The sequence below is a fragment of the Excalfactoria chinensis genome, chromosome 16 (assembly GCF_039878825.1).
Source record: "Excalfactoria chinensis isolate bCotChi1 chromosome 16, bCotChi1.hap2, whole genome shotgun sequence".
In the NCBI taxonomy this organism is placed as follows: domain Eukaryota; kingdom Metazoa; phylum Chordata; class Aves; order Galliformes; family Phasianidae; genus Excalfactoria; species Excalfactoria chinensis.
Window position 1 is genome coordinate 4,156,979 of NC_092840.1, and position 22,047 is coordinate 4,179,025.

Genomic DNA, 22,047 nt, shown 5'->3' on the forward strand with positions numbered 1-22,047 from the left:
AAACAAGCCTGTTCTTTCCCCAGTTTGCTTCCTTCCCCATCATACTGCAGGCCTGGATTCTGAGGAAATTAAGCCTCTAAAAAGCAAAGCATGCTACAGCTGGCTGTTTGAAGGTAAGCTGCAATTCATCAGTCATTGAGCTCTCAGTGACCTGTATCTGATTTGGAACAGCTAACAGTGTCAATGCCTATCCATGAGTAGGTACTGGTGTTCTCTTACCAGCATGGACTGAAATGCCACGTCATATAAACGTTGCCTAAGATCAAGAAATGAGTGTTCCCAGATGCTGTCAGGCTTTAAAGGGTGTTTATGAAATCCTGGAAATAGTGGTAGTAGTAACTAATTGCATCTGTTCAGCTGGTGGAAACTTCTGTAAGAGGCTCAAAGTACGGAACATACTTAAGAGAAAATGAAAGCCTCAGACTGTAGGCATTACACACTGCCTCTTTCTCAGCAGTTCCTGGAATTGATGTGAGTCTAGCTTCAGGGCAGGAAATTATAGTGAGACAGATGATGCTTTTTGTAGGGTTATGACTCTGAGGAATGTATGTGCTTATATAACTCCAACCAAAGAAGTGCCTTCTTTTACCAAAAGGAGCCTGGGATGTGCTGTGTGTCTTTTTCTTCAGCTGTTACTGGTGTTCAGTAATTAATTGTAAACACTTTTTTTTTAAAGCAGACTATAAGCACTTACCCATGCTGTAGCATCTCACCTGGACATAGCAGCTGCTTTGGTTCCACATTCCACTCCTCACACTGCTTTGAGGCTCTGTATCAGTAGGTGAATGTCAGTGAAAGTAGGGAGGTAAGTCCTCCCTCAAACAACTGCCTGTGCCTTAAGCTAGGCAACAGTTTAAGGTTTAAAAACACTTTATTAAAAATATAATTTAAAGAAGACTTAGAAAACAGAGCAGCCTGTGTACAGCAGCGCTGTAAAAGTCCGTGCAAGTTGGACTAGTTATAATACTCTTCTGTTGGCATCAGCATGAATGGGGCAGGATCAGCGTGGGAGAGTCTGAGCTTCTGCAGCACTGAGGAAGTGGCAGGGTGAGGAGGAGGTATAGACTTCAGCTTCACGAGATGTTTTGTTTGTCATTGAAGGATCCAGGACTGCCACAGTGAGTGATCTGCACGCATTCATTTCTGCCTTGCAAATGAAATCTGTGACAGGTTCTGAAACTGCTTAATTGGCTCAGTTTCAATGGTTAATAGCAAAGCAGTTAAGTTACACTGAGTGCTGGTCTGCAGATATTATTCCCAAGGCTTTGTTGTGAGATGTAGCATTGATGGTAGTGTACTGGAAAGGTGATACACTGCACTGGCTGGATAATTGAGGTGTGCTTTACCCTTTGGTACATCAGAAGTGAAGGGAATCAGGAGGATCAGTTGCTTTATGGCTTGGTTTTTCTGGAAGTGAGACATGATTTGGCATGGCTTAATAGCAAAGCAAGAACTGCTCACCCTGCCTTTAGCCTGTGCCATTTTGGTTGCTTTTCTGTAAGCTCCAAGCAGTTGGTCAAGCTAGAAATAACTGCAGATCTCGTTAAAGCCAGGATCCAGTCTGTCTATTCTGTCTGTATCTAGGCAGCTTCACTCAGAACATCATTAAACTTCATCTGAAGGCCAAGATTTCAACAAGTCATTGAACTTGCTGACAAAATTTGTTGTTAAGAACATAGACTCATTACTCACCTCACTTTGTTTACAACAGTGCATGCAGATGGTCTGGTTTGGGTTTGCTTTAATTGTCTGTGCTCATATACTTGTTCTGGTGGCTACAGAGGAAGGTTTTTTGTTCATGTAGTTGAAATACCAAGGGTTGCATGGGAGGTGACGATTATCAGGGAGCGAGGAGGGGCTCTGCTAGTGTCTACCTAGTTTAGCTTCGCTGTCAAAAACACTCATACAGTACTGTCTGCATCCATAGGAAAGTAAAATTCACAAGCTTTCAGAAAATTGAAGTTGTTGGTTATTTGAGAATTGCGTTGTGAGATGTTTTTACTTGTTGTTTTAACATCAGATTCCTTTGGCCATCCTAAGCAGGGCAAGGATACGGAGTAATTGCAAAGGACCTCATGGTTCAGGTCTCTCCTCCAGAAGCTCCCAAAAAGTCACGCAGTTTCATTCTTGTCATCTTTAGGGACCACTTGAGACTAGTTGTGGTAAACAGAGAATTAGAGCACGTACTCAGGCTAAGGAAGAGAAGGGTTTTGCAACTGCATCAGCACTTTTCAGCAGTCTTGGCATTTGCCTGGCCAGAAGAAGCTCATGCCTACAAAATAAGTCTTCTGATTATATATATATATATCTCCTTATAAAGCTTCAAAAGCAATAGTGTTTCTCCAACTGCTATCTTCACCTGCCTTCCCAAACTACTTATCTTCTGCAGGCACTGAGGAGGAAGAACAGGCATAGATGGGGAGAGGTGTCATCAAAGAACAAAGCTGAGGCCTCTCCCTCCCCAGAGCAGCAACTTCACTTCGCTCCATAGGAGGTTTAGATTTTAAGCGACCAGTGGGCAGGGTTAAATAAGGCTTCGGCTCATGGTATCCATTTTGTCTTCAAAATAGAGAACACACTTGGCAGCAAGCTAGTGCCATGGTGCACTATGATTTCATCTGCCATTCTATGGGAAAAGTAGGGTTCCTTTGGATGGGAAAACCAAGAGGTAGAACACAGTTTTTCTTCCTTTTCTTTCCAAGCCCACCCTGGAAGCCCAAACATAATTGTATACATTGTAATCCTCACCCTACAGACATTTCTTATAGTCACTCAGTCACTTCACGTTGCTGAGCCCCAGTAATTAGAAGCTTATCATGGCAACAACCTGAAAGAAACCAGTTGTGTTCTTAACTGAGGCTCTCCAGCAGCAGTGGAAGATGCATGAATCTGAATCTAGTTATCACCTGTGGTTTGGACTAGAATAGAGGCGTTGTGATGGCATTTCATGCTAATATCCAGCTGATTTCCCCAGTTTCCTTTTATCAGAGTAAGCAGAGATGCATTTTCCTTCCTTGGAAACTCCCTGCACAACATTCATTGCCAATTCAAATTTCTGTTCTTTGTGTCCTCTTTTCAGCAGGCTGTTCCTAACATCCTGCAATAGGGAGAGCAGAAAAAAAATGGAGTAAATGGGGCAGGGACCTGAGGTCTTAGCATTGCCACACGTGAAAACGATGTATGTATAGCAAGATCAGGTCAAGAGTGTGTGATTCAAGGCAGAAGGAGGTTAGCTAGAAGCAGAGTGCAGGAGAGTTACAGTGGCAATCTCCTTCCCATCAAGAGGAGATGACAGGAAAATCCAGCTAAAGCTGCTCACCTCACTGAAGTGTCCCTCAAACAGGATACTGTCTTTGTTGGTGTGCATGATGGGAGATGAAATGGCACGCTCCAAGTCGTAACCTAACCACAGCTTGTTTATAATGGCCTGCAATGAAACAAATCCCATGCTAACTGAAGATGTTGAACAAGAACCTGAACCCCACGTTGTCTTCCTCAGCACTGGTGTAAACCAAATATGGCATTGTGCAAAGCTGGACTATAAGAAATCACTCTAGCCTAAGCATCCTTTCATGGTAACCAACAGGAGATGTCCAGGATAAAACTAAGGGTGAGCACATAATGATACTTCCCGTAATGCTTTCCCCATGCCAAAGAGATGCCCTTCAACTCAATAGTAATAATGGATTCTGAATACCTTTCTATTGATGGTTGTTCTTTCTGTTTTCATATCTTATAGATAACATCCTGTAAGGAGAAGTTCTGCAGCAAAATTGTATGTTATGTTTACAGGTTTTCTGAACCTGATAATTTTATTTTGTTCTATCTCTGGTATCAGAGCAGTGAGCAATGCTTTCTTCACTTCTCCAAGTCACTAACTTTTCAGATTTCTAATGTGTCCTTCACCATCATCATATCCACCCTGAAGAGTCCTAGTCTATTTTAATCACTGCTGTCCTAAGGCTGTTTCACATCCCTTCCCCAATTAGATTTTTTCTCTAGAATTCTTTAAGGCTTGAGTCACAGTTCCCATCTTTTATCCACTGCTTCAGTACCAGACTGATGAGAGATTACATTTGAGATATTTGTATAATTTCCTCCTGATTCTGCTACTGCTCATTTATTTGTTCTGCCACCTGTACTGACTCCGGATGTCCAGAAATAAAGTGCTAAGTTGGAATCCTTCCTATGCTTCTTTCCAGATGAAGAAAACTTTTCTTTCCTAATGTTTGCTAGACTTCATGCTTCCATCATGTGCTTTTTTCTTTATCTAGTCAAATTACAGTTCAGCAGTGCTGAACTGGTGAGGATGGACTGTTAGTAACAGGCCCTCTTTGCTGTTATCCACTTAGCAGTACTAACAGCAGCGAACGTTTGCCTTTTGTTGTTTAGCTTTCAGGCTGATTGGTGCAAGGTATTTCTGTGCAGTACCTCTTCACTTACCATAGCAGTAGCACTGATAATCCAGCTCCCACCGGCCCCTCCAATCACCAGCATGTCTCCTGACTTGGAGATGAGGATAGAAGGCACCATTGCTGAGGGAGGCCTCTCTCCTAGGGCAAAGGCAGAAAGTATTATATGTCCCATGTGTCTGCTAAGGGCATTAGGACACATGGATTCATTTATCTCAGCTTTGCATTCCTCATAGAGAAACAACCTGCTGCTCATTCCTCAAAAGACCCAAGTTCTCCAGAAATCTAGATTGCTTGTGCTGAAACCTCACCTCACAAGAAACTGGCTCTTTACAGTAAAGGCTAAATAGGAAGGACAGAGCACCATGCAAATAAGCAAGACTTGCTGCAAGTCATCCAACCCAGATAAGGAACAATTAGCTGTAGTCATGCCCTTGGAGTGCTGATGCCCTCTTTCTTGGCAAACCCAAGGCGGCTTGCATCAGGCACAGCTTATTTCACATACCAGTGTTAAGTGGTTACTTTAGTTCTTTCTTCTCTTCCCTACCCATTCATCATTAGCTTTTGCATTTTTTCTTTAAATCCCTCATTTCCCTTGTCAGAAACCAAAACTTCTGTGTTTCCATGTAAGTGTTGATGTGAACAGACACAGATGCTACATGCCTTTATCCTCTCTTAGTCTGAAATAAACTTGCTCTTATCTAGACTTTGAAAAGTAAAGATTGCCTACAGTTTGTAGATAGTCCCTGTCCATTTGCACGCAGCCTGATTCTCCATCTTCCACCCTTGTTTTCTATTCTGAGGTTGAAAATGCTCACCTGCATGAACACTTGTCTTTGCTGCACAGAAATCAGCAAGTTCATTATTCAAAATGATCCCAGTCTGATTGGAATAAACGAAGGAGCCAAACCTGCAGGGAGGAAGAAAGCATCCCTTAAGCAACCAGCTCTTCCACTGTGGATGATATTAGCTTAATGTGGCACCCTGCTGGGTTACCCCTGCCTTCTGCCAACCTGAAGCCACTCCAAATGAGGTTTCCAAAAGGTATTTGTTGTGCTGGAGTCAGAAATAAGCTTTCTGTAACAAGTGCATGTGGGGATTTGCTCAACCCTCAGAACCTCAGCAGAGCTCCAGTTGTTACATGTTTGTGAACTGTGGTGTTCCTTTGGGCTGATTCTCAAAGGCCTTTGCTTTCACATGAAAAAAAAAGCATTTACAAGCAAGAAATTGCCTAAATCACTGAAAACTTACGGTGTTTTCTTCATTGATGGTAAACAGCCTTGCACATACCCTGTAGGACTGATGTGAAACCTATGTTAGTGAAATACCAACCCCTTGGCTACTCACGGGTAGTTGATGCTGCTGGTGGCAGACACAGCACTGCCATCTGCAGCAAGCACGGAGATGTGGCTTGTGCCTCTACTTTCGTAGTCGTGGTTGTAGGTTAACTTCCACAAGTTATAATGGTCGACTGGATGGTCACCACGGGCATCTATTTGTCTTCTGACACTCTCAACAGTCTTGTCAGATAGTATGATTGCCATAGCTGCCTGTAATCACAGGAAGGGCCCATACCATCATCATGCTTCAGCAACAAAAGCAGGGGGAATTAAGGAAAAAGAGGGAGACATTCAAAGTGTTGGCATTTGTCTTCCAAATAAACCATTTCACATGATGAGCCCGGCTTTCCTGAGAGTGGCTGAACACCTGCCTGCAGTAGGAGGTTACAAACTGATTCCTTGTTTTGCTTTACTAAGTAAACTGTCTCTATTTCAATTCATGAGTTCTTGTACTTTTACCTTTCTGAGTCTCCCCCGTCTCACCTGGGTGGAGCAAACAAGTGGCTGAGTGGTGCTGAGCTGCCTGCTGGGGTTAAAGCACAACGCTTGGCCAGTTGATCAACATTACTATTGACTAGAAGGTCCAAGTAGTTTCTTTTCTTCTGCAGCTACAAGGCAGGAAGGTGCCAGTAGCTGCAGCAATGTGCTGTCAGGCAGGATAGCCTGGACGATAGGTAGCCTTCATGAGGGCATAGCACATAAACTACAATAGGTTTGGGAGAATGCAGGTTAAAAAAGAAAAGACAAAAAAGCATACGGACTCCCCTGTTTCTCCTCTCTCAAGCAGTACAGAAGAAGCTGCCAGTGTCGCTGGTGTCTGTCAATACTCCTGTGCACTACAGTAGCTTACCTCAGCTTCAGAGAAGGCTGGGTCTTTCATCTCAGGCTTTAGCATATTGCCAAACTTCAAGGCCTCTGCAATGAGATGGTAGGTTTCTCCCTTTCCCTTCGGTGTCGCCAATGATGTCTCATTGAATTTATACTCTAAAGGGGAGGATGGATTCATTTGGTTAATGGACCCACTGGCCATTAATTTTTTCTTGAAGAATTTCATAAAATGTTTAAAGGAGCCTCCTTTCCCCAATTCACTTCATAGAGGAGAATCATACAATCATTAAGGTTGGAAAAGACCTCTAAGATCATCCAAGTCCAACCATCAACACCACACCCACTAAACCATTTCCCTCGGTGCCACTTCTACATGTTTCTTGACTCCACCAGTTCCATGAGCAGCCTGTTCCAATACTGCGACCACTCATTCAGGGAAAACATTTTCCTGATCCTGAAACACTGCAAGAATGAGCCAGTTCCTCATCCTACTGCACAGCATAACCATAATGCTGCTTCGGAGCCCACTCTGGCCCACCAAGACCCTTTCTGCCTTTCTAATGCTGTAGATCAATTCTCTTTGTAAACCTCTTGCAGCACACTTTCTCTTAGCAGTTTACCTTCCAATATCTTGAGGATGAACAGGAGCACAGCACCTCCCATGGGTGGTGGAGGAGAAAACACTGTGGTGTTTTTGTTCAGGGTAATGTTCACAGCTGAGGATACTTCTGCTTTGTATGCCTTAAGGTCCTCCATTGAGATAACAGACCCTTCAACAGAAAACCAAAGAGACAGCTGTCATTAGCATGTTAACATATGCTTCTAACAGGTGCTATTGGCTGGACCCATTAGAGCCTTGGTAAGCTTTCTGAAGAGCCATTTCTGTATGCTAATTTCTTCTACCTAGCACAACAGAGTCTTCTTGTGCCCTTATCTAACACAGAACCCTAGGACATCAAAAAGCTTAAGGGAACTGAAAAGGCCAATATATGAACGCTACGGGCAAATACCAGAATAGTGGTTGGCTCTTATCCCTGCTTTTGGGCCTAGGTTACAAGAATGGGGGAAAAGATGTTCACCCTGTATCACCCCAGCTAATGAGTAAATGCCATCTGCTGGCTATCCCCAGAGACCTCCTCACTGTCACCCAGTTGCTGGGAAGAAGCCTGTCTACTAGTATTAAAACATAGCTGTTACCCACCAACTTTTTTAATGTCTTCCACCAGGTCCTCTCCTATCTTTCCCTCATAAAATGCTGAAGCTCCATCTTCTGCCAAAGTTTTCAGCGTCCGCTGCAGTGCTGGCCACCTGAAGGTCTTTCCAGTTGTCAAAAACCTTTGACCGTCACAAATCAATGGGCTGTTAAAGAAGAACATCCATTCTGATTACAGAGCGTGCTTATTCTGTTCCCAGTGCCAGAGCCTCTTTCCTACCCAGAGCTGATTTAGTTTCTGTATGCCATATACTTTCCAAGCCAGTGCTATACTGCAGTGTACATGGAGAAAAGTTCTCAGCCAATTGCTACCCACAACACCAGGCATATTTTCCCATAGACAGACTATCCTCCTTGGGATCTAATGGTTTGACCTCAGCTCAGGCTTCCCTGAATAAGTGCCTGCTGTAGCTCCCTGCTGTCAGGGGACAATTTCCACACAGATGGAGGCAGGCTACATCCATCCAGCTCTCACAAGCAGATGTGCTTAGCAAAAAGTTCTTCTGTGCCAAGCCACTATGAACTAAAAAAAACTGCTGACAGTAAGAGATCTCCAAAACAAACATTTATGTTATTCTCTGTCCATAGCAAGCACTTACTGAGCAGCAGAAGCAGCAGCCTGTGCTATATGTTAGCAGAATGGTCTGAGCTGAAGGAGCAGTGTTCCTTGCACTTCAATTTAATTTGTGGGTCTTACCACAGTTTTTGTCCCACTTTGGAGAAGTTTCGGTGATTGATTATTTTGTCCATAACTGGGGAAACAACAAGTGGGTCTGAAAGGAGCTTGATGGTTGGTTCAAACAGGGATTTCCATGGCAAGCGGCCGTGTCGCTTATGGGCTTCTTCATACCCACGAATTTCTCCTGGTACAGCAATCCACTGGGGACCTGGAGAGCAGAACTGCAGTGTTACACCTGGTAAGTCACGGGCCTGTGGAGTACAACTCTCCAAAAGCACTCAAAGTATGGATTTGCAGAGGCAGAACATGGATCTTTAATGGCAGTTTTCACTGTTCAATTGTTTCTTCCAGTACAAAATAGGAAGGGTAGAGGTGCATGGTGAAAGCACAAAAAGCAATAGGCATGTTGCAGCAAAGGAGACTGCAGCTAGGCATCAGAGAAAACACATTCATGCAGAGCATGGTCAAACACTGAAACTGGGGGTCAAATAAGGCTGGGAAACTCTCCATCCTCAGAGAAGATAAAAATACGTGACAGGATAAGGCCCCAAGCAGCCTGCTCTAGTTCTGACATTGCCCTGCTTTAAGCAGGAGTTGGAGCAGAAACCTCCAACCAGAATCATTCGTGATTCCTTTCCAACTCTTCTTCCAAGGGCAAGAAAATCTCCTCCAGGAACAAGGACACTCCCCAAAACAGAATGTGCTAGGGAAGGAGAATAGATACAGCAAGAAACATGGAGAGATCCAAGATGCGCTGCTGAAGTAAGAGTGCCTGCTGCCAGTTGGTAAGAGCAAATGGATGTGGAGTGATTTGCAAGTGGTAGTGAGGTGACAAAGAGATAGCTAAGCAGATCTGAAACTCGGCAATTTAGACCCAATCCCCAGCCAAGGTCTCCAGTTCCTCCATCATTACTTCTGTGCACTACACACTCTGAGGTCCTTACCGATGGGTAAACGAGCACAGTCAGACAACAGATTGCTAGGAACGCCTTGGGGAGCTGTTTCACGGGCATTGATCACCTCTACTTTCCCTAGAAAAAGGAAGGAGAAAATGCATAACCATCTCTTCCATAAGGCAGGTGAACATCACACAGCTCAGCAGACTAACCAGCGCCTGCCTAGAGACAATAAAGGTGCATGGACAAGGCCAGCATCTGTATCCCAGCATCTTGGATATGCTGCTTCACATCTGATGCAGCTTCCTCTGCCAGTGGGAAGTGTCAGAGACAAAAGCTGAGTGTCATGCTACTTGATTGGTCATTTTCTGAGTGATGTCATGGCAAAGTCATGTTTGTATCATGTTTGTAACACCAACGTGTCAGGAAACTTGACAAGAAAAAAGAAAGTCACACGCTTTTATTTCATGTGTAGCCTAATTATTTCTCCTCCTTATCTGCTTTCTGTCTGTCCTTTCCCACCACAGGCCACAGAGCTGTCTGTGTTGCAGGAGCCCACATTGCTACTGTACCACAAATGAGAGCCTGCACAGCAGGATAATTTGGGTAGCAGAAAAGAAGGGTTGTTGGGAGAAGGGAAAACGGCTTTGCCAAGAAATAGAAAAAATATAAGTGCTTTGCCAAATTATGCTATTGCTTAAGAAACAACTGAGAAGTTCCAGACTTGCAACTTCATGATACTACTTGGAAGGGTTTTCAAAACTGTGATATTGTTACTGTGTCTGTCAACATCTATAAGCTCTGGGGGGTTCTGGTAGCCAAGGCAGTTTAAAAAACATTAAAACATAAAAGCAGGAACACAGTAATGCAAGAGATTAAACCAAACAGAGAAGTAGGCCCAGCAGGCCCTGAAAATGCTGGATTCATATTTCTGAACAGAAGATGCATCTCCTGGGGCAGGAGATTTCAGCATCACTCTGGGGAGTCTAGCCCACACCAGTGATAGTGTGAGATACTCCCCATAGCAGCAGGTTCTGCCTGAGCTGCTGCTGCAGGACAAACCCATTAAGTCCTACCCCACGGGCTCCACCAAACCAGTGACAGCCTTAGGCTGTTTTTGTATATAGCTTTTACATAAAAGAAATTACTCTGAAGGAACATGAAAGAATTTGAGTGTGCAGGGCTGGCCCATACCTGTACTTGCATTATAGATTGTAAATACGACTCCACCACCCAGGCCTGAACTCTGAGGGTTCATCACTGACGTGCAGATCAAACCAGCAATGGCAGCATCCACAGCTGAGCCTCCTCTTTTCAAGATGTCCCTGGGGTAGAAAGGGAAGAAAAAACCCACAAAGTTAAAATCCAGAGATGATGGAATGGAGGACTCCCATGAAAATCACAAAATCATTGAGGTAGGAAAAGACTTTTAGTGCAGCCCACCCACCTACCACCAGTACTGCCCACTAAACCGTGCTCTTTAGTACCACTCCTCTACTTGAACGCTTCCAGGAACAGTGACTCAAAAACCCCCATGTGCAGCCCATTCCACTGCCTGGTCACTTTTTTCAAGAAGATTTTCCTAATATCCAATCTGAAACTTCCCTGGCTCAATTTGAAGCAATTCCTTCTCATCCTGTCTATTAGAAGAGTCTGACTCCCAGCTTGCTATAATCTCCTTTCAGGGAACTGTAAAGGGCTATAAGACCTACCCTGAGCAGCGCTGGTCTTCTTGTGGGCAAGGAGTCATGAGGCAAAGGGAACTGCAGCTGCTCTTGACAAAAAAGGAAGGGAAGGGGCTCCCAGACATGCAGGGGGATGCTCACTGCAGGGAGGAGAGCGTCTATATGCTGGAACCAAACAAATTACTTCTGACTCCCCACCTGCCATTCCCAACAAAAGGCATATGCTAGTCAACAGGCCAGAAACACTGAAGCAAACTCCTGAGAATCACCATCTCAATTAGCACAGAATTCAAACCTTACATCGCTGTTTATGCAATTTGCCTTCCTGGGCTTCTGTAGCACAAAAATCCCCCCACCATCCTCCTTTATCCTCAAATAAAGGGAAAAAAATACAAGAAAAAAACCTCACATCAAACAAGAACAAAAATAAATAAACCACCACAAAACAATCGTTTCTACCAAGGTACAGCCACACCAAAAATCACAAGGGTGTTAAGGCAGACCCACACTGTTGACAGAAGAGAATTTCTGCTGGAGAAACATGCCTCAACAAACCATCCTTCAAGCACAGCCATAACAAAACCTTTCAGTGGAAAAATGATGTTGGTGAAGGAGGGATCTCCTCATGCACGATGCCAGTGGCCAGCCCTGCTATTTGCTAAGGAGGTTTCTGAGTGCTAAGCTTGGGGTATTGCTTAGAAAAGGCAAAGTCACAATGATAAGTGGAAGAACAGTTCATTGACTGGAGTGTAACTGCTCCCAGAGGCAGGAACACAGAGCACACAGAGGGACTGCTGTTTATTTTACATCCATTGTTGTTGTTGGGACCTGATGGGGCTGGGAACAGGATGCTACCCACAGATCCACTGATAGTGGTTTTCCTTTGTTTAAGTGACCTTGGACCAGCTGCCTGCAAGGAAATGGTATACGGACAACTGGGGAGTAATGAAATCACAGGGAACCATGGGGCTTTCTGTTTGCACAGCTTTCAGCCTCCTAGCAGCAAGCTGCTCCCCAAATGTTACCGCGGAAGGGGTGACAGGCTCAGAATGATGCCTGCAGAAGGCCTGGGAGCATATTAGAAAGCTGGGAAAGGAGTGAAGGACCACAACACTGACCTGGGACAGTGGTCCTCCAAGCCCACATACAAAGCCTAGTGCCAAGGAGAAACCTGAGTCCTGAGATAAATTTGAGTGAGAAACAACTTTAAATGTAATGCACTGCAACCAGATGTTAGCAAGGAAAATCAGACACATAGCTGTCATTCACAGGTATGAAGTGGTGGCACTCCTACACTGCCTGGCACCCAGAGGCTCTCCTGCCACTCTTTCTGTCTCCAGAAACACTGGAGCTTGGAGAAGCCTTCCCTGGTGAGGATCCCCATCTGTCCTGCATCACAGCTTGTTGTATGCTACAAAAGGTGAGCAGTTCCTCCTCTAAAAGGTGACAACAGTAAACATACCTGTTTAATGTTTGTACACCTACGTGGCCTGCCTTCAGCTTCTGGATGGTGCTAAGATCATTCGGTGTTGCCAAATACTTGTTTACGTGCAAAAACACCCTTTATCTGCTGCTAATGCACTGCCATATGTACAAGGCACACAAACCTGAGGGTTTCTCAACAGGAGTTTACGTATGTTCCCACCCTCCAACACTCCCAATTAAAAACAGAGTCAGAATAACACAAGATAGGATTTGGGCTCAGGATTTTGGATCAGGGAGGAGAAAAGAGGTCTGAGTCCAAAAGGTGCATCTGGCTGTCAGGGTAACAGACCTCTTCCAGGATCTGAGAGCTGGGCTGTGACACACAATCCCTTACAACATCAAGGAACCAGTGGGAGGGGGACGTTAGTCAGCAAAGAGGATTCAGCAGCACTGCCCCAAGCAAATGAGGTGCTTGTTTATGAGCTCTGAATTACTCCATCCTGCCTTGCTACCTGACAGTTTGCAGATGGATCACACCCAAGATACTGGCTTTGTGAGCGCCTCAGGAAGGCAGGAAAGCCAGAGATAATCTCAATTGTTCTTGTGCCTTGCGTAGTGGGGCCCCAATTCCTGCCTGTGACTTCTTGGTGTTACCATTAATGCACAGCAAAAAATAACAGCAGCAGCAGCAAACACATGCACACCTTTTCACAGCAAAGCAAAGCATGTTTTGCTTTGTCCTTGGTCGCCACCCACCATTAAAATCAATCTGCAATATACACAAGACAACAGGAGAAAGAGAATGTTTCCAGATGTTCCAACCATGTTCCTACTGTGTTGCAACTGTTTTTCACTGTCACCTCTGGCAGCAAATACCACATGTAAAGATATGCACAAACTTGTTACTCGCTCAAGGAAAGGGAGGCTTTCCAGGTACCTGCTGCCTGCCAGTGAGCACCACAGGACGGACAGTAAAGCTTCCTACCCACCTTCACAGTGTGCAGCATCTGAGAACATGTCAGATGGGATGGGTTACGTGATGCTGAGCATCCGAGCATGGTCCTTTACCAGCGTTTCTATGGGGAGCAGAGGTTAGGGAGAAGCAGAGCTAAGATTTCTCCCCAAGATGAGGCACTACGTTGGTTCTTCAGAGCGTAGCAGGAAGCACGTCCACCCTCAGGGCTCAAACATACACACCTTGGAGGGCTCACCAACTACACTGATGTTGTTTCCAGGCTCTGGGGAGGTGTGTGCCCCTGACATCCCAGCACTCCTGGGTCCCATGACATGGGACAAAGAAGGAAAAAGAAGCCTTAGAGTCAGGCTTTGAGCTCAAGCTCAGAAGTCACTGATCCTGACAAAGGTAAAACCAAATCCTGGTCATGGTTACTAATAATTTCTTAGGAGGCTGCTTTCCCCTTTTACCTCTGAGGTCTGATTTATGTCCCCATGATCTGAGCAGGGTCCAAGGCCCACAGCCACACTGTGCTGTCTGCAGACTGGCTGCCAGTCTCGACAGCTTCCCAGTCTCCCTCCAACCTATCTGAAAGGCAAGAAAACTTGTTCTCTGATCCTGTTCTTGGCACATCACTCTCAACTCCCCATGCCCGACTTGCCTGCATTCAGCCAGATCTCTGCCACTTCCCTGGAAGTGATGTTTGGGGAATTCAGGGCCATTACATCTTTCTTGACCAGCCAAACTGGAGGAGCACTCCCTGTTTTTTTAGTTTGCCTTCCTTTATTTGAATCACTGTTAGGAATAATTATAATGCAATACAGGGGAGAGAAATGTAACCCTACAAGCAAAACAATCTGGTACCTCATCAGGTTTCTCTGGAGACAATTTAGCACTACAGCTGGCAAGAGTTGATAACAATATCCTTCCTGCAACTTAGTTTCAGATTAAGGAAGCGCTGTTAATGGCAGAACCCTAAAAGTCAGGAGCAAAAACGCATTTCCTTACAGAAGAGGATGTTAACAATCAGGTCTTGTTCCAGCAGCAGTGAAAGAGTGCTTCACCCACCCAGGAAGGGTGAATAATGGTACTTCCTCACAACCTCCTTGCAGCCAAGTCGAGCAGCACTGAACTGAAGTCTGCAGTTGTGCTCTGGGCTAGGAGGAGCTGATGCCATTTGAAATACACTTGAAATGCTGGGGTTTTAATGTTCTGTTTTTTTCTTTTTTCCTCTTTAAGACCACCTATGCCATAGGAGCTGTCTGACTAAGATTGATGAGGAGCAAAAGCAACAGCTGTTTGCGTTAAAATAAAAGTTACCCAGTTTAGAACTAATGAAATACAAGCTGGGAAGGCAAATCCTTTGGGATATGGAGATGTTTCAGAAATGCTGCTGGGTTGTCACTGAAAAGGGTTTTCACAGCAGATCCTTTGCTCAGAACAGCTCCCCAGGAAACAAACTATTTTTCTTTCTTGCTATTAAATTCTCATCCTCCCAGTGCCTTGTCCTCAGGGGGGTCTTCGTTCCAGAGGAAGCCAGTTCCCAGGGTCTATGCTGCACTACGCTGCAGATGTGAGATCTGAAGCAGCTGCAGGGCCAGGTCAGGGCAGCTCAGCTCACCTCTGCAGCAAATCTCACTGCTGAGAATGAGTCCTCCTCCTAAATTCCTCCCTGGCTTCCTACTGGCTCTCCTGTTTGCCATTTGGGAAACATATGGGTGAGGAACAGTGGCTAGCAGAATTTAAACAGCACACAGGAAGGGCATATAAAGTTTTTTGCATGGTTGATGGAAAACAAAACAAAAACCTCTTCCATTGCCAGGAGGGAACAATAGGTTCAGAGCTGGATTTGAACACTGGGTTGGGTACTGTTTGCTGCCAGGCAATCAGCTCCAGTCTTCTCATGGGTTCCTGACATAAAGACAAATTAACTGAGGTGGACTTCGGTACCACATCCACATTCTAAAGCCTGCTCTGTCTTCTCTTTCAACCTCCCATCCCTCCATACTGAAGTTCATTCAGGGGCAAGATTTTTGACAGAGTATGGCCCCTGACTGTGCCTGAGAGGACAGACACTCATCAGTTGCTCAATATTTACTTTCAGTCCCCATTTTCTACCAGTAAAACCATCTGCAGCAAGAGACTCAACCTCTTGCAGTGCAAATCAGGCGCCAATAGCTAAGAGCCAGTCAAGCACGGGACCTGCCAACAAGGATGATGATGTTGGAGGCTTGCCGAGGTTGCTGGCTTGCTGCAAGGAGCCAAAGAGTTGCATAAAAATCTCAGACTATTCAACTTCACACAACCCTAGAGTACACAAACACCATCTCCAGAGATGAGAAACCGTAGCCTGAAGATAACAGCTCAGCACACGTTAAGAAAAAGAAGCAAATGGGAGTTATGGCTCTGCTCCCCTATCTCCACTTTGTAATAAGGAATTAAGAGCTATGTGGTTCCCTTGCTGAGTCTTTCTTCATAGCTGAGCAGTGATGGAATTCAGAAATATAGGCATCTTGAAGCATTTTCCCCAGCTCACCATCCCACTTACTAAAACACACTATTGCATCTAGCACAAGAAGTTTGGTTCGGTTGCTCTCATTAAGTTCACTTAAAAGCTCTATCAAGGAAGCACAAAGATTCTGCTTTATCAGGCACTTAAACCATCACGTAACACCTCAGAAAATCCATTACTGCTAATGACAGCTCAATGCGTATTGGACAGCAGAGCATATGGCTTTGGTTGTAAGTTTTCTGTTTTGTAAAGGAAATAAGACCCTTGATTAAAGAATGAAGATCGTAGGGAAGTTAGAGATTAGGCACTGAGCCCACTCTGCACTTGGAGGTTCTCTGAGCATCCCTCGTCACATGGGATTCTGAGAGCACAAGGGGATTTACAGGATAAAAACAGATGGCTGGGGGCCAGTCCAGAGCCCCAGCAAACAGAGGGGCTGCAGAGATATAGGGGAGAGCAGGGACCAAGTGGTCCTATTGAATCTCCCTGTGCAGTTGCCTTTGGGGACTGGTTGCCATTACTCCACTCTCACCAGGCAGGCAGGCTGATAGGTTCAATCGCATCACACTGTTTTCATTTGATTATATAACTTCACAGTGAAGCCTAATTAGTTTGTTTTTCCCCAACGTGCAGCGGACGTTGCTCTTTACACATGTTTCCACTAAAAGCATCAGCAAGAATGAGTTTGAGGAAAGTTGTTTTCTTATTTTACTTAATTTAAGTATTACATTCCTCTAGAAAATTCTAAGTGTGCATATCTAAAGCCAGTGATGTCTTCGGTTCTGACAACACGCTTCAATGTAGCAAAGCTGCTTGCCTTGAGAGGGAAAAAACATAAACTTTATATTTTATATACGTCTATGTATTGTATGTATGGATACATGTGTGTCAAGATGCATTATCCATCTTTGGTAGATTAATTCTCTTGGGATTTTTTGGCAACGACAGTAGAGCTTAGCTTGTTCCATCCCTGAGCTGCAGGGGACAAGCACAGATTCCCCCAAAAGTCTGTTTCTCAGGGCCTTGGGTTTCAGAAAACAGTAAAGAAATGATTGTCTTGGCACTTGGTGCTCCCTAGACACAGCAAGCAAGGAGAGGCCAGTCACATCCTGCCTCAAACACAGAGGATGTGAGTTAGGAGTGAGGTGACCAAGCTGCAGAGACAGCTCAGGGCAGAAGAAAGCCTGTAGGCTTGAGCAGTCTGTGAGCAGGGGGTAACAGAGTGGGTACAGCAGTTGGTAGGATGAGAAGAGCAGCAGTAGTGACTGTACAGGCTCTAACAGCAGCACAGGGAGATGGGGAAATGTGAACAAGCAGACATGAGCAGCAAAGGGCCCAGCAGGGACACAGGAATTGAAGAATTCCCAGTGGGAATCTCATCAGCCATTATGCTTTTCTAACTCCTCAACACTTTGCACCAGCCTGAGCCCAGAGACAGTGTAACAATTTGCAAATGTTTGTATAATTGCAGAAGAAGAGTGAAGATTTAAATATACTACTTACTAAACCAAAAAAAAATCACCAAATGGATCATTTTTTCTTACTTCCCCCTTGCTAAATCTCATGACGTTGGGAGTTAGTTATATCTGAACAGAAATTGTCAACAGCATTGCTGTGATCTCAAAGCCACTCAATTAACTGGCTGGGCACAGTATGGAAAGGCACTAGTGCTGTGCACAGGAAGATGCTTGGCTTCGCTGAAGCTGAGGTTAGATGGCAAATGAAGTGGAAATGAAGCTCACAAGTGGCATCAGCAGGACCTAATGGCCAAGACTGCCAGGAGAAATTGGATTTCATTGCTACTGCTGTGACAAAATTCCTGTGTGAGGCTAAATATGTCAGCATAGGTTAAACAAGAGGCCTAACCTGGGGCATAGCATAAAAAAAATGTTACTTCTTGATGTACACGCAGCCACAGTGCACCCTCACCAGTTACTCACAAGTGCTGTCAGTTTGTCACTGCACAATCCACAGGTGTGCTGCAGTGACACCAGCACCTGCCTCACTCCTCCAGCCAGGGCAGAGCACACAGCTTCAGCATCCACACGTGCTGCATGCAGCTTGTAAAGGTTTAAGTTCCATCCTTCCATTTTCATGCACACAAAGGTTTAAGAACTGAATTAACAGCAACAGTAAGAGTTACAGTTAAGAGTTAGAATATGTGAGAAAGAAGTTGTGCAAACTAAAGTCTTATGACCAGGGCAGCTAGAGGATTTTCTTTACACCTACATCTTTCCTTTCTAGCAACGTAAGCATGCCTTCCATACTTACACCATCCTGGTTGAACTTCAATTACATCTACACTTTGCTTTCCAATACATGGTGCCTTTCACAATAGCAGATATGCTGGCTGCAGGCTTTGGTCCAGAAATACACCCCCTAAAGGCTGGGCTGTCCACCCCTCCTTATCCCATCCCACCTGCTTACCTTTCTCACCCCTGCTGAGGCCTGGCTGCAGACCCCTTCTGGCTCCTCTCCCTTTTTCATAAGAAATTCCTAAGCCACTTATCCAACAGACTTACCACCATGAAGTAAGTAGCTGATTTCTTTTTTCCATTGTTAAAAATAACATTGCATTCCCATACTATAAATATTTGCACCTTCCCATAGGCCACTTACGTGACATTAGGTAATTAAGATAAGCATCAGAGGAAGATCCCCATCCATTTTCTGAGCTGCCAGCAACGAGCACCCAAGAAGCAACACCCCTTCTCAGCCTCAGGAACAGGGATGGGACAGAAACCCAGCTTGCTCCCAGACACCACGTGTACCTGTCCACCACGCCAAGCACACAGCACACACAACACAAACTGACCAACCAAGAGGTCTGTGCACTTACCGGCCAATGTTAGAGCAGGTCTCAGTGTCAGCAGCCACAGCGCCGTGCAGGTACTGCTGAGGACCACACTTGGGTTGAGTCAAGGTGACCAGGAGCACAACCACCGCCGCCAGCACCCCGAGGGTCAGCAGCACCAGGCAGCAGATCCTTCCTGTCGTCATGTCTACTCCTGCACTGCCAGGAGTGCCTGGGAAGCTCTCAGTCCTCCTGTGAAGGCGTCTGCTTTGCTGCAGAGGGAAGTGGAGGATCCTGCAGTGATGGGAGGGAGGGAGGTCGGTCTCACTGAAGTGCGGGCTCTGCCTCCTGCGATCGACAATTACATTCTTTAAGACGAAAAACTGAGACAAAGGTAACAGAGCACTTGGTCTTCCCTGCCCTCTAACACACGAGGTAGCTTTCACTTTCTTTTATAAACTAATTTTCTGGCAAATCCTCCTTATACACCCCTTTGTCTTTTTTCTTTTTTTCCCTAAGTCTCTGATGAAAACATTTAACACGTTCATTGCTGGAACCCTTCAAAGCGAAATCTCCACACTGGTGTTGGGTTTCAAGCACTTTCCCTGTCCTTCCATTCTCCCCACACGCAACAGTCCACAAAGCAAAGGCAGCTCACACGTTGAATCACTGGGAAAAAAACCACAGCACCAATCCTGCATTACACACAGGATCCTTTCTTTCCACAAAGCTACTCAAAGAAATAAAAGCTAATCACTAAAGAAATACAAAGCTGGAACTTTCGTATTTACCTTATAGCTTACTCCACCCGTCTTAATTACTTGCTTTAAATCTTGCCGCTGCCCACGCCATACATCTGTAAAAGAGCCCAAAGGTGCTTTAATAGAACAGCACGTTTCTGCTGCTCTACACAACTTAAGAGTTAAAAGTACTGGGGGGTCCAGCTTGGATCACTCAGCAATCACAGCACCTGGGAAGCAAAGGGCTCATGAATAACACAGAGCAGATTCCCAGCACAGCACTGATTAGTAGCACAGCTGGCCCCAGTTGGCTCTATTAGAGGGTTGTGGTCATACAGTTCCTGTTGCACTTAAAAAGTCAAAGAGAAGGCTTTATATCTGCCTGCAGCCTTTATCAAAGTTATCATCTGTGATCGTTTCCCAGCTAAATTTTGGGGGAGGATTAGGCTGGGCAGACATTGCTGCATTCCAGTATATACTTCTAAACTGCACCCACTAAACTGCACTTCATAGCTGTGTAATGCTATTTTATGTATCATACCTCAATACATGAATTCGATACATTAGCATGTGTTTTTTGTAGTTGTATCTTCCCATAAGTTCATGCAGGGGAAGTGAGAATATTCCAGGAGAAATGTGTTGTATTGTTCAAGATAAACCATGGCCACTGGGGAATCATTTCTGGGTCTCCAGGCCTCCATCTGGCTTTGTAATGCCAAGTATATCTGCCAACAAGCCTCATCAGCTCTAATGTGACTCTGCATTTCACCCCACTGCAAAACATCCCTGATCTCATCAGATTTCTCAATCTCTGTATGACTTTCATATTCATTTTTCTTTCTTTACGCATTATTCCATAACACCTAAAGGATCAATTACAGTGGGTAATCCCTGTAAATAACTGGAAACTCTGGCCACCGAGAGACTCAAGTGGATTTTGCCCATTTGCTTTCATCAAATGCCACAGAGAAATGAACTGCTCCCTCCAGATTTCTTTGAAATTTGCTTTTCAGCTTATCAGGTCAAACACTTGAACCCGGATATCTGGCAAATAACCCTTGTGCTGCCAAGGAGGAGTCTTGGAAGTTGCAAGAAAGGGAGCAGAGAGCATAAACTCCCAGACCACTTCTGGGTGTGCAGTGATGTGGCTGGGATCCGTTGCAACAGGTAATTCTCATAGGCAAACCCTTCACACACACAGGAATGAAGACTGAGCCTCCTTCTCTTTTTTGGTGCAGTGTTTACAGTCTTGCCGGTGCCGTTCTCAGCTTTGAGATATTACACTGTAAAGACTGCACCAGCTATATCTAAATTATTCTGACAAATATACATAGTTTAGTATTCACTTAATTGGAACTGCAATTACTAACAGAATTTATTAACTAATAAATAGGCACAGAATCTTTACGTTGTTCTTTGTGCTGTTTGGGGTCCCATTACATCTTTTTCCATCTCTTCAACTGAGACCGAGTTTGAAAATTGCTTAATCTGAAATACAGTAATTACTAAAGTTAACACAACCCCCCCAGTCACCTTATAGACTGTAATAAATCACTGAGGGGTACAGAACCTTGATTTTTAAAGGCATAGCATCACTACAGAGCAGAGGATTCAGGAAGAAGTTCCCTTGCAGGCAGCTTAGGATCAAGGAACCACCCCCTGATCCATTTGCTGGAGCAGGATCCATGGCACTGCATGCAGGGCCACCATCATGAAAACAAGGTTTACTGCCTTGTCTGCAGCAGAAGAGTAGGCCTGTGGCATGGGCTTTTCAAGCACTGGGTTTTCTCCATGCCTCTTTTTCTTCAGCACAGTTTTCCATTGGTTGAGTGAGGACAAGAACATCACTGGATAGAAAGTCAGACATTTCTGCTCAGCAGAGAAAAGCTATGATATCAACCCTCAATTTATCTGTCTTATCTCATCTTTGATTAAAAAAAACTCTCCAAGCGTTCTCATGTTAGTGACCTGACCATCCTTCTTTGCCTTTTGTCTTTGCACTTTTCACATTACACTGCAACATACTCCAGGGGATGCCTCGTTCTGCTGGCATTTGACCACAGAGCAGTATCTGCAGTCATTGTGCTTACCGTAACAAGAAATGCATTTTATATTTCTCAACACTAAATTAAGTTTAAATTGTTGGATAAGAATCTAGGAAGGTTTCCAAAAGCATGCAGCCAAAGCCAAATTGGATGCGCTTCATACACTGTTTGTTTCCTTCTCTAATCATGCTACAATCCAGAAACATCCCTTGCCATTATACGATAACCAAACAAAAATAGAGGCAGTACTCTATGAATTGAACTTTCAGATCTTCTAAGAGACCTATCAAGGGATGCAGGCCACAGATGTTGGTGCTCATGATGCACCAGAAAGGAAAACTCTAACCTTTGCAAATGGCTTTCTTTGCACACAAGCAAATTTTCTTTACTGATGACCATGGTTTACTCTCATGAAAAAGAGGTACTCAGAAACTGCAAATCCTGGTACCAAAGAACTTCCCATTCATGCACTTGTGACAAGAACTAAAATCTTAATCTCCCCTAAATTCACAAAAACCAAACT

The 22,047-nt window shown here is 44.7% G+C and overlaps 1 protein-coding gene across 2 annotated transcripts; it reads right to left on the reverse strand.

Annotated features, from left to right (window-relative positions):
- Positions 1-170: 170 nt before the first annotated feature.
- On the reverse strand, positions 171-19,782 carry GGT5 (gamma-glutamyltransferase 5). 2 transcript variants are annotated; one of them, XM_072351376.1, is made up of 14 exons: positions 19,710-19,782; positions 19,531-19,595; positions 18,785-19,087; positions 10,563-10,693; positions 9,417-9,503; positions 8,491-8,680; positions 7,782-7,939; positions 7,201-7,350; positions 6,603-6,736; positions 5,760-5,962; positions 5,231-5,322; positions 4,444-4,553; positions 3,320-3,427; positions 171-3,097 (listed from the first exon to the last, which is right to left on the reverse strand). In XM_072351376.1, the coding sequence occupies exons 3-14, from the start codon at positions 18,943-18,945 to the stop codon at positions 2,951-2,953; spliced, it is 1,671 nt and encodes a 556-aa protein (XP_072207477.1). In that variant the 5' UTR covers positions 18,946-19,087; positions 19,531-19,595; positions 19,710-19,782; the 3' UTR covers positions 171-2,950. The 2 variants fall into 2 exon arrangements, with proteins under 2 accessions (XP_072207477.1, XP_072207478.1); XM_072351377.1 differs by lacking the exons at positions 18,785-19,087; positions 19,531-19,595; positions 19,710-19,782 and adding an exon at positions 18,565-18,700.
- Between the last annotated feature and the right edge of the window lie 2,265 nt (positions 19,783-22,047).